This window comes from Xiphophorus maculatus, chromosome 10, assembly GCF_002775205.1.
Source record: "Xiphophorus maculatus strain JP 163 A chromosome 10, X_maculatus-5.0-male, whole genome shotgun sequence".
Lineage (NCBI taxonomy): Eukaryota > Metazoa > Chordata > Actinopteri > Cyprinodontiformes > Poeciliidae > Xiphophorus > Xiphophorus maculatus.
The window spans coordinates 6,477,236-6,489,153 of record NC_036452.1 but is presented as its reverse complement, the minus strand read 5'-3'; the positions used below and the strand labels follow the sequence as shown (position 1 = coordinate 6,489,153).

General features: G+C 37.1%; 1 protein-coding gene across 1 annotated transcript; it reads right to left on the bottom strand.

The window, feature by feature from the left end:
• Positions 1–422: 422 nt before the first annotated feature.
• dclre1a (DNA cross-link repair 1A) lies at positions 423–11,750 on the bottom strand. The gene is made up of 9 exons (XM_005804408.3): positions 11,065–11,750; positions 8,039–9,295; positions 6,830–6,963; positions 5,599–5,717; positions 4,346–4,489; positions 4,129–4,274; positions 2,371–2,525; positions 1,917–2,058; positions 423–1,067 (listed from the first exon to the last, which is right to left on the bottom strand). The coding sequence occupies exons 1-9, from the start codon at positions 11,480–11,482 to the stop codon at positions 901–903; spliced, it is 2,682 nt and encodes an 893-aa protein (XP_005804465.1). The 5' UTR covers positions 11,483–11,750; the 3' UTR covers positions 423–900.
• Positions 11,751–11,918: the final 168 nt, after the last annotated feature.

The following is an 11,918-nucleotide window of genomic DNA, read 5'->3' as shown; positions in this document are numbered from 1 at the left end:
CTTATTTTAATTTGGAAAACAATAAAATGATTCCGAGAAAATATGTTTTTGTCTAGAAAAAATTGCCACTCACAAGATGGCCAACGAGCTGACAAGTCGTTGCGGCGCCTAATAGATTCTCCGATTTTATTTGGTTTGCTTCTAGTTCAATTTTAGAAAGTTTCTTTAAATAAAAATAGTGTTTAAAAATCACTAAAGAAATTCACAGAGCAGTTTTTATTTGTATCTGTAATATTTTTGATTTTTTAAACCGTCGCTGACGCAGCTGTGCTAATGCTAGCTTGTGTGTGAACACTAATCTTCCCCTGCCACATCAACTTTATTAGGAACTCTTTATATAAAAGAATAATACAGTCTTATAGCAGATTATCTTATATTAACAGATAAAGAGATAAGCACCAAAAAGATGACACCACACTTCAAAACAACAACTTAGCATTTTCAAAGCCAGTGCTGCAAATGCTGGCACAGATTAGATTACATAAAATATCAAATAATTACCAGAATTATATTGAAAAGCATGAATTTTTATTATTCTAAACTGATACAAATGAGGTAAACAAGCCAAAGGTCTAAATAATATTTAAGATTTTATTTTAGGATAAACATATAAAACAAAAAGGACCATTTAAAAAGCAGCATGTTGACTCAATACATAAAGGGAATGTGGTCACAATAGATAATTTAGCAGGTAAAATACCATCAGTTTCACTGTAAACATGTTTGTGTAAACAGCTCATTGTAACCAAAGGCAGGATTGAATTGACGTTTTATTCAATAAACGGGTCCAAGACTGCATATTTAGCCATTCGGAGTCAGAATTTACATTATTAGTGTTAAAACCACTTTCAAAAACTAAAATCGGAGCTTCAGAAGAGTTCTCAAAATCAGCAGCCCATTTTAGAGTTTAGCTCTAGTTTCTGACTGCCACTCGCTGAAACATTTCTCCATGGCCTTCCTGCTCGACCAGCTGCCAACGTTCACAGTAGGGATGATCTTCAGAGGCCGGAGCCACTGGACGAAACGCTTCAGCTCCAGGAAGCTGCTGTGTTCACTGTATGGGATTCCTGTCACAGAAATAGAAAAGTTTAACATCTTTTATCTTCAGGGTTTATTTTGATATCCATTCTTTGCTACCCCTTCGGTAAACAGAGGAGCAATTACATCTGAGGTAAAAATCTGACATGAAGCCAGATGTTGTGAAACATAACAATAAATAGAGAAGACGGCAAAATCTTGAGGCACAACATGCTTGAGTTATTTCAGTGGAAAAATCAAATAAAAGGATCCATTTGTCCTCTAAAATAAGAAACTGCGACATTGCCTCTTGCTCATCTTGCCTTCAACCATCTTACAAGTTAACATGAGGTCTCCTCTGACAAGATGCAGCTGAAATGGAGCCCAGAGAAGAAGCAGCAAGGAGGAGGAAAATTAGCATCTGTCAGAGTGACAAAAACAGATGAAGTGGAAGGAGTGAAAAGCTCAAATTGGTGGCAAGAGCCTCCAGCTGGTGGTTATAGGTTACATGGCAGATGGCTCTGATGTTGATGTTTCTATCCAGAACTTCAGAGATAAAACTGTAAGGAAAACTGGATTTATTTACTAATGAAAATCAAGTCACAACTAATATCTCCGCTGGGGTTTCAAGCTAGATGGCACTCCAGCTGTGCTGAAAATGGAAGAAGATGTAGCCTGATTATGATGAAGTCTCGTTTGGTTTTATCCTCCATAGAGGGCGTTGTAGGCCAAGTCATAGCAATTCAGTCACATTCTCATTTTTGTTTGAATACAGCACGTTTTCTGTCAGAATTTGGAGCATGAAGAATAGTCTGATGTTTTACCCTGCTCTCTGAATTAAAACAAACAGTTCCATAACATCTAAACCTGAATCTGTTCGGTTAAGTATTTCTACTGACCGTAAATGGAGATGTCGCCGCTAATCTGTGGCTGGATGTCTTCCACCGACTCCACCTGCTCGCTGAAGGTCCAGCCGGTGGGCTTGAAGGCTACCAGTCGATCATACTGTGCTGAAAAGCGTGCCAGGTGATCCTGCAGCTTCTGCAGAGATGGCGACATAAAAAAAAAAGTGCATTAGAATGCCTTAAAATTTATGTTTAAGGCTGAGGATGCAGCATTATTGCAAACATCAGCTCTGCCTTATAGCAGACACTTTAAAACCCAACCAGACATTAGTCGGCTTTTCTGCAACCAGTCATGTGAAAACTCCAGGACTGCAAATTTAAATCTCACTAGAGATTTGCAGAAATATTGGTAATTTTGCTCATCACAACCTCTAACATGAAGGTTAATGTTTGCTACGACGACCATGGAAATGAATAGGATATAAAAACCAAGCCCTGCTGCACCCACTTTGAAGGAGAGCTGCATCATGGGAAGCACGTGAACCTGGGCTGCCTTCCAGTCGGTGGTTATCCGCTCCTTGATTTGCCGAGACTCCAGGCAGCACATGGTGTTGTATTTGTCTCTGGAGAGGCACACTTTTGACCCCAAGACCTCTGCCAGCGCTGCAAATAAATCACAACATTAGCCGTGTAAGCACCAGTCTTTACCTCACACTACCTTTGCAGAAACACACTGCAAAAGGAACGTGGAGTGGGCGTTGCAAAAGTATTCATACCTCTTGAACATTCACGTTATACGACCAGAAACTTTAGTATTTTAATGGTCGCCTGCTCTTTTAGCTGCTACATATGCAAAGAATGAACTGAGTTGTGTCTTACTTTTTTCAATGTTCAGAGAAAGAATAAGATATTGTTCTTCATGATGCCTTTAACTGTGATCGTTACAAACCAGCTGCAATTTTGTTATGGGTTAAATTCAACACACATTCAAGGATACCCGCGTAAAAAGAGGCTGAATCCAAAAGCATGCCACACTTTTTAGATTTCCATCCATCCATCCATTTTCTAACACCCTAGTGGGGTCAGGAGGTGCTGTTGCCTATCTCCAGCTAACGTTCCAGGCGAGAGGCGGGGTTCACCTGGGCAGGTCGCCAGTCTGTCGCAGGGCAGATTTCCTTCCTCATAATTATTATGCAGCTTTTTGTGTTCGTCACATAAAATCCTAATGAAACAGCAGTGGTTGTAACTTTGCAAAATGTTTCTCCCCAAGTTATTGTCGTGTGTTATGAACGTGTAAAATACAAATGGGTCATTTTTAACGCTCACACTATTCTAGAGCTGAAACAGTTAATCCAATTATGATTAGTCAATTGTTGAAATAATTGTCAATTAATTTAGTAACCGATTAATCATTAACTGGAGTTTACAGACAAAAAAGAAATGCAATTAAACAGTAATTTAGCAAAAGCTGTACAAATACAAGCATTTGTATTTATTACATATATATACACACATATACAGTATATATACCGGTATATAAAAAACAAGTTTTATCTTCAAAAGCTAAATACATTACAAAACTAATGCATTTTCTGCAATAAAATGTTCTCTTGTATAAAAGTGGAAATATTTTTTTAACTTTTAATGCATTTCTAATATAGTGTATAAAACTAGGCTTAAGTGATTGAACAAAAAAAAATCAACAGAATGTAATTTTTTTTTAATCCAATCAATTGATCGAATATTTGATAACTGAAATAATTGTCATCACATTGCGTTATATAATCATTTACTATGGTAATAAAAGAGGTATAGTTCAATAAAAAGACTTTTTACTCATCATGCAGAGCTTTCTGACACACTTTTGATTTAAGAAAATATTCAAATGAATTTCTATAAAAACAGCTGCAGCCCATTTTGTGCATGTCAGTAGAGGACAGCACATATTCATTACTTTCTTCAAACAGACAATTCCCGAAATCCCGTGTCTCTGCACTCGAGTTTCAATATAGATTTAATAACAGGTGACATTTTAGTGGGATGAAAGCGAAACAAGGCTGTGGAAAAAATAAAAAATAAATGTTTGGTTTAGATATGGTCATACTGACAGCAAGACGTTTATTAATTTAAGAGTAAAATTTAAAGTAATAGTCTAATTTATATTCAGGTGTTAGTTCATTCATCCTTCTTTAGGTTTATGGTCGTATTGAACTGCATTTGAGATATAGGTCATATAAATTCTTAAAGAAGATCCCAAACCACATACCTAAGAAGACCTTTTCTTTCCCCACAGAGTACGAGCCACACACCACGAGTGTTCGCGGGTGCAGAGTCACCAACTCAAAGGCCCTGCTGGCTGCAAAGCTGATGACTTCCTGCTGCCTGGGAAACGTGTACTCAGGGCTGCAGTAGCTACAACGACAAGCAGCCATTAAAACCTCCTCAAAGTAACTGAAAAGCACAGAGTATGTTCAGATACTGACGTTGTGTCCAGGTAGAGAGTCTGAACCCGGCAGCTGAGCAGCTCAGGGTACGTTTCCATGGAGGGGTCGGCCCTGAAGTCACCGGTGTGGAGAACCGTCTGTCCATCAGGCAAGAAGAACAGCAGCATTGCAGCTCCTGGACAGCTGAAGGAACAAGGATGGAAAGCTCAATGTTAAGTAGTTCTAAATTGATTTTATGTAAAGTTCAATGAGTTCACCACTGTTCACAGAAAACACAACGTTTGGACGGATGAATAGACTACAAACCAGATGGATGAAGGGAGGAATGGATGGACAGAAAGATGGAAGGATGGACAGATGGATTTGTGTCATAAGAAGAAACTAATATTTGGAAAATGTGGATTGATCACAATTGTCATCACTAGAATTTTAAAGACTAGTAAATATTTTTCTGATCGTGTTTTGTTCACTTTTCTCCGTTGTAAAATTAAAGTATTTTCAAGCTGAGTTTTCAAACTTTTCCAGCACCACACTTTGGAGATAATACAAATGAACTAGTCTAAACTGGACTCTTTTTTTTTTTAACTGTTCGTTCACTGTGTTACATCCAAGAAAGTTGAGTGGAAGAAAAAATTATGCCTGTTCAAGAGTTTTGATCTACGTGTAACTGCTCCATGCCCTGAAGTTTAAATTCACAATATCATCATCAATTACTGTTATTAATGTAAAATGTTAAGTTTTTAAATGCCTCACCAAGTACTAATTTAAATTTTTTTTAAATTGCACAATTTCAATAAAGTTGTTTAACGTATAAAATATAAACCAATGCTTATCTCCTTTACGCAGATCAGTAAGTCATTGAGAAATTAGGAATAAATATTCAAAACACTGAAACCATCTCATTTCTTAATACAATATAAAACAACCATCTAGTTTTCTGCTATTTAATGAAGAGAAATAATTTTGATAGTTCCAACTTTCCTAAAACAAGAACATTTTAGTGTAAATTTAACATCAAACAGTGAGAAAAAAAAGGTGCATCTATTTATTAGAATTATTTATTAAAATACCTGGTTTAAAAATAACTTTTCCATATTTATGCTTTTTAAAATCATATGTTAGATTGCACTTTATTACAAAAATGAAGGACTTGAAACAGAAATCAAGCGCTTTCCAAGCCTTGAAAACACCTCATTGAAAGTCAAGCATTTTCCAGGGTTTCAAGCTCCCGTATGAACCCTGTCTCAGTCCTAACCCTTGAGCAAGGTAGTGGGTTCTCCCCATTGACTCACTGGTTGGCGTCCAGGAGGACGACCCTGACTCCCTCCACGGTGACCTCGGCGTTCATGGGCAGGATGTGGACGAACTGCTCCGCCACCCGAAGCTTGCTCTTCACCAGGTTCCCCGTGATCTGACAGGAAGAGACAGGAAGCGGTCAAATTGGTGGGTTACCTTGGCAACCAGACAACAATGTGATCTTGTTCTGGCCAAAACTAAAATTATTGATAAAATAACAACCAATTAACCACTGTATTTTACGAAAGGACTCAGATTAGGAGGTATACATACATTTTGCATTCAAGATAAAACCCCTTCACCTGGTTCAAATTCACAAAAGGAAAGCTATTATTGCATTTTTAAACAACTTCATAAACGGTAACATGACATTTTAGTTTTTTTAGTTAAAAAAAGAATTTCAGTATTTATGTTCCTCTTAATGTATTTTGAATACTGTATAGAAAAAATTTAATTTATTACCGGTAAATGAAAAATCAGCAAATGGGGCAATTTTTTTGATCCAATTAATCAGATAAAATCAATAAAAAATAATGAAATTGTTATTTGCAGTACCACTGACTTTAATATGGGCTTTCATTAAATATTACATGACAGAGCAAGTAATTAGTTTTTTTTGTTTTGTTTTTATGCTTCAAAACATGATTTTATGTTTCACAGCAGGACAATAAATTAAATTTGCATTCAGCAATATTTATTTCACACGTGAACTGCAACAAAATATAGTCAGAGGTCCAGAAAAATTTTATTTCCAGCACATTGTGCGTTTTTTCTGCACAACTAAAGAGACCAAAAAACAAAATTACAGGTTTTTAAAATGTAATTGAATTCATTTACAGTTTTCATTGCTGCAACCACAAGCAGAATTTTTCATTACTGAGTGACTGAAGACAGAGAGTGGATCAAGGTTTAATGCATTTACAAAACAGACCATTTTATAACTTTTACATTTTTACTGAGGGAAATGAGAAGCATTTAGCAAGTGAATTGTATTTTCTGCCCAAATAAGTGAAGATTAATCAAAATCTTGACAAAAACAACAAGTTATTTTAACCGTATTTTGTTCCGGGAGAGAGTTATAACCTTGTGCAGATGAATATCTAACAGCTTGAAATCAGTGACGCAACATCATGACTCGCCAGAGATAAATTTAACCACTGGAAAAGAAATCTTGGCATCAGACGAGGTAAACAGGAGGGGCTGCTGGCGTGCCGCAGCTGGACTTACTCTGTTACAGTAGATTGGAAACGTGGAGGTTCTGGTCAGGCCTCCGTAATGGTCCGAGTGGAAATGTGTCAGGAAGTACGAGGTTATGCCCTCAATCTCGCCATAACGGAACGCATCAACAACAAACTTCGTACCTGAAAACATTTTAGGGAAATCTCACGTCACAGACCACAGAATTTTGAATTTTTTCCCCTTCAATCGGGACATTATATACAGTTACATTAGATTATCCTTAAAAAGTTTATTTCCATAATTCAATTCAAAACTTGTAGGTTCATTACGCAGACAGCATTACACAGCTTTGGAAAAATTTAAGAGACCACTTAAAATGATCCGTTTCTCTTATTTTTCTCTTTATAGGTTTATGTTTGAGTAAAATGAACATTGTTCTTTTATTCTATAAACTACTGACAGCATGTGTCTGAAATTCCAAGCAAAAATTTTGTATTTATTTGCAGGAAATGAGAAATTGTCAAAATAACGAAAAAGATGCAGAGCTTTCAGAGCTCAAATAATGCAAAGAAAACAAGTTCATATTGATTTAGAAACAACAATACTAATGTTTTAACCCAGGGAGAGTTCAGGAATCAATACTTGGTGGAATAACCAGGAGGTTTTCAATGGGGTTCAGAGCAGTGGGCTCTTAATTTATTCCATAGCTGGTTATACTGGTATATAATGAAGCATTGATTCAGGGCATGTAGCAGTTATACATAAACCAAAATTCAAATGGGCTTTGCATCACAATTCCCCAACTTTTTCCTTCTACTCAACTTTCTACTGACACAGCACTGTGAACCAACAGCTTCAAAAATAAAAAAATAATCAAGTTTTATCCATTTTATTAATTGGAAATATGTTTCACCTCTGGTGTAGACCACTAAAATAATACATTTATTTGATTAGCCCTTTACAATAACCAGTAAAAGTGCTTTAAAGTGAGTGAGATAAGAAAATAAATAAAACAAGAAATAGCTGAATAAAGTAAAAAGATAAGAATGTAACACTGAGGTCTTATCTTTTATCATTAAAAGTTTTTTTTTGGTTTTACATAATTTAATAATCTGAAAAGCTGAATTTTAAGTCAGTATCAACTGCAAGCCACAATAATCAAAAATACCTTCAAGATACATTTAAAATATATCTATATTGTCATTTTTAACTGAAATAAATCATTTAATTATATTCTAACTTTGTTTGCTTACTGACCTGGAATCTTCTTATAAAACGGACAACGGGGCAGCTGCACTTCTCCGTCAGCATTTACTCTGTTCCAGCTTCGTCTCCATCCTCTGTTCCCACCTCTACCTGCGTCACTTTGAGCGCCGACCGAGTCATTTCCAATCGTCGCTCCCTGCGCTACCTCCGTCTCCGGGTCAGCTTTTCTTTTCCTTTGTTTGTGCCGTCCCAGGTTCTTACCAGACGCTGGAACAGACGACGCGTCCAGGTTGTTGTGTAAACTTTCAGTTTCTGTATCCTTGAGCGGTTTGAGACCAAAAAACACCCCGATGTCAGTCTGCTTCAGTCCAGAACCCTGGACTGCCTTGGTTTGGCCTTTCTGAGGCAGCATGTTTTGATAATTTGACCCAAACGAATCCTGTGAAGATACCTGAGCAGAATTAAGTTTCTGACTGCTGTGAACCTCTAAGCAAATAGTTTCTCTTAGTCGCTCTAAAACGACACTCTGTGGAGACTGAATGCTGCTGCCGCTGATTTCCCTCCTAGATACACAAGGAGCTTCTGCAGCCTGCTGATTAGAAGGTACTAATGAAGAAACTGGATCCAGCTGAGATGAGGAGGAAGAAGAGGGATCATCAAACGTTGCACCTTCATCACAGTTCTTGTCTATGAATTCAGCCAGGATTTCATCTTCACTTGAGAAGCTGTCGTTGAACAGAATCACTGAGTGTTCATTACCAGAGCTTTCATTATGGAAAAGAGACTTTCTGCAGTTAATTTCAGACTCTGCAGGGAGCTCAGACAGCGGAGAGTAGGAGATTCCATCGTCATCATCATTATCTTTGAGCGATGTCTGCTTCTCTGTTGAAACTTCACAAGCTTGATCTGAAAGAATCTCCTTGACGGGAGTGGGTGAAATCTCACAAACTGACTTCTGAGCTTTATTATTATTCCCCAACCAGCCTTTCTTTTTCTTAAAGTCATCAGGCCCAGGAGAACGCAGCAACAAAAGGCCATTTCTAGGTTTTGTCGGAGGGGTTGGAGTGTGATTCAGACTGGAAAAGGAAGAAGGAAAGGAAGTCGTCCCCTGAGAGCGATCTAATGGAAAGCCGAGCGCCTCATTGTTCTGAATTTCTTGGAGATTTGCTTCTCCGCTGGTCTCTGTTTGCCAGGACAGACTGGGGGCCGCGGCGTGGCCATTTGCACGGGTTTCAGCGAGAACCGTGTGGTTGAACTTCTTGTAATGGTTTGGAATGGTGGAGGAGCACTGGAGGCCATCTGGACATTCTGGAAAGAGGAAACAAATCAATCAGACTTGGGTAACTTTTTTCATCACGATTTTGTGATTATGGTTAAATTACATTCAATCTGGTGTTGTGCCATTAAATCAACAAGCTGAATATCTCACTTTTTCCATCCCACACAACAAATCTGAGCTAGGGACACATGATATTATCGGCATGGTATCAGCCGATATTATCTGCAAAATTTAATATCGGAGATCGGCCATTCAGTCAAAATAACTCACTGATATAAAAGGCGTTGTTTTTATATGACTTTACATATGCCTGCAGCACAGCACAATGTCAAATTTGCACTTCTTGAGTGTCGTCATTGTCTTAGAGAGAGCAAATGTCGAATAAATTTGACATTTAACAAAAGTGTTACATCGTTTTCAGCTTCCTTTTTAGCATTTGCATTTGGTACCAGGCTAAACTGACAGAGTTGCAGTATTTTAACTCCGCAGTAGAGAAAACCATACAGTTTCAGTAAGTAGATATAGGAAAAAAATGTCGGTATTGGTATTGGTTATCGGCCAAATGAGTTTTAGTATATCAGTATATTGGATATCGACCAAATATCTAATATTGTACATCCCTAATCTGAGCTGACACTGAAAGGAAACCAGATCCACCACTATTTTCCTTTGTTATCGGGTCAGGACAGTAGATCAATAAATTATGTTTAAAGAAAAACAATCATTTAAAGCTCTTTTTCTATATGGTGTAAATAATTGTTTTTTTTTAAAGTTTCAATCAAAAATCACCTTTTTTTAAATTGAATACTTTAAATAATTTCTCAAACTTTTCAGAAACACAATTTGCAAAAGATTGTAAACTCTTAATGTGACTTGATGACAAATTTATTTAAATAGGCTTAAAGGGAAAGCTGTGAAATGTAATGTCCCAATAGGCGTCCAGTTGATTGCATCGAGTCATTGACTTTGCAGCATTCTCTCATCCTGAGCAAGCACTTAAGTGTTTGATAAGAGACAATAAAGGAGCTCAGAAGGGCAAACACAATAAATCACACAGGCCAAAGTCATCTGCCAACACAATTACATCAGGTGGGGAATAAAAACTAATTATCAGGCAAGATTTTGTTTGCTTTAAGGACCACTGGAGGTTTTCGAAGGTTACTCTGCAACACACAAAATTGCATCTAACTAGAGCATCCGATTGCATTTCTTTACAATAACAACTTTCCAAAGAAATAATAAAATGATGCTGAAATACAAGATTTCCCCCAGAAAACCTGTAAAGCCTGGTGGTTGGGCGCTAGGGCAGTTATTCATCCAACGACCCGCTGTGTTTTTGAGTTAAAAAATGTTTAAAGTTGACAGGAAATTTGAAAATATCACTTGATAATTACGTGGTATTAACAGATTGGAAGATTAATACCTGAAGACCAACTATAAAATTTTAAAAATGCAAACATTTAAAAAAAACTTAAATAAATAAGTAAAGCTCATTGCTTATTATAAGCCTGGCGGGCTGCCAGGCTTATAGTACACTGGGGAAACCCTGAAATATTATATTGTAGCAGTAATTCCCCATTTGGAGATTAATAAATTAATTATACAATTACTATCTGACTACAGTCTTTATTTAGTGTCACATGTACAGTTTACTGCAAAAGTATGTATAACCTTTGAACCGTTTTTACTTTTTGTCACAACACGTTGTGAAGGGTGAAGTTTGTGGTTGTAAAGTGGCAAAATGTGAAGAAGCTAAATTAATTTAGCAGGATGCAGGAACTACATGGTGGACGTTTACCTTTGCATTTGTCCCTGGGGTTGTCGAGGCATTCAGCAACATGCCATCTCTGAGACTGTACAACCAGAATGTGGAAAGGCATCTGACAGATGGGACAGAAGTCTTCAGACATCTGCCTCTCGGTTGCATTGCTGTCACTTTGGATTACCTCTGTAGCATAACACTTGACGGATAATTCATTTGATAATAAAAGTTTGCTTTCAACTGCCTCCCCAACAGCAGAGGAGTCTCCACTTTCGTTTGTTTTGGTTTTTGTACTCTTCTCTTTTGACCTGAGAGAGGGAGAGCTGTCCTTCTTTGACGTTTTCCTGGCAGTGCATCTTCTCTTGGAAACGCACGGCGATTTATTGCTCTTTCTCTTCTTCTCCAGGGATTTATATTCCCAAATGTCATTTTCGGAGTCATCCTTCTGTGACATTTGGAGCAGCAGCCAACTTAGCTTAGCAAGAGTCTCCTCAAAACAGAGGTTATTACACAAGAACTAATAACGTTTGGTAACATTCCTCTTCAGAAGCAAAAGTGACACCAAACAAACCTGTATGTATCGGATATTTCCCGTGTAGACATTTCACTAACCGAATAGCTCATTTTATAAAATATTAATCACGCTTTCGAAAATATTTTCATATATTTTGTTCATGTTCTGCTGTATAGAACTGTTAGCTACGCTTACCTTACCGCCACAATACAACGATGAACTAAGTAAACATAGTACGACATAAAGAGCCACACTTTCAAAATTTTAATAATACTAAAATGCTTAAATATCTTTAGTAGAACATCTTAAAAAATCCAAATGACACAGAACTTACTTTGAAGCTTATATAATTTCTGAATTTGAACAAAAAAGTCAT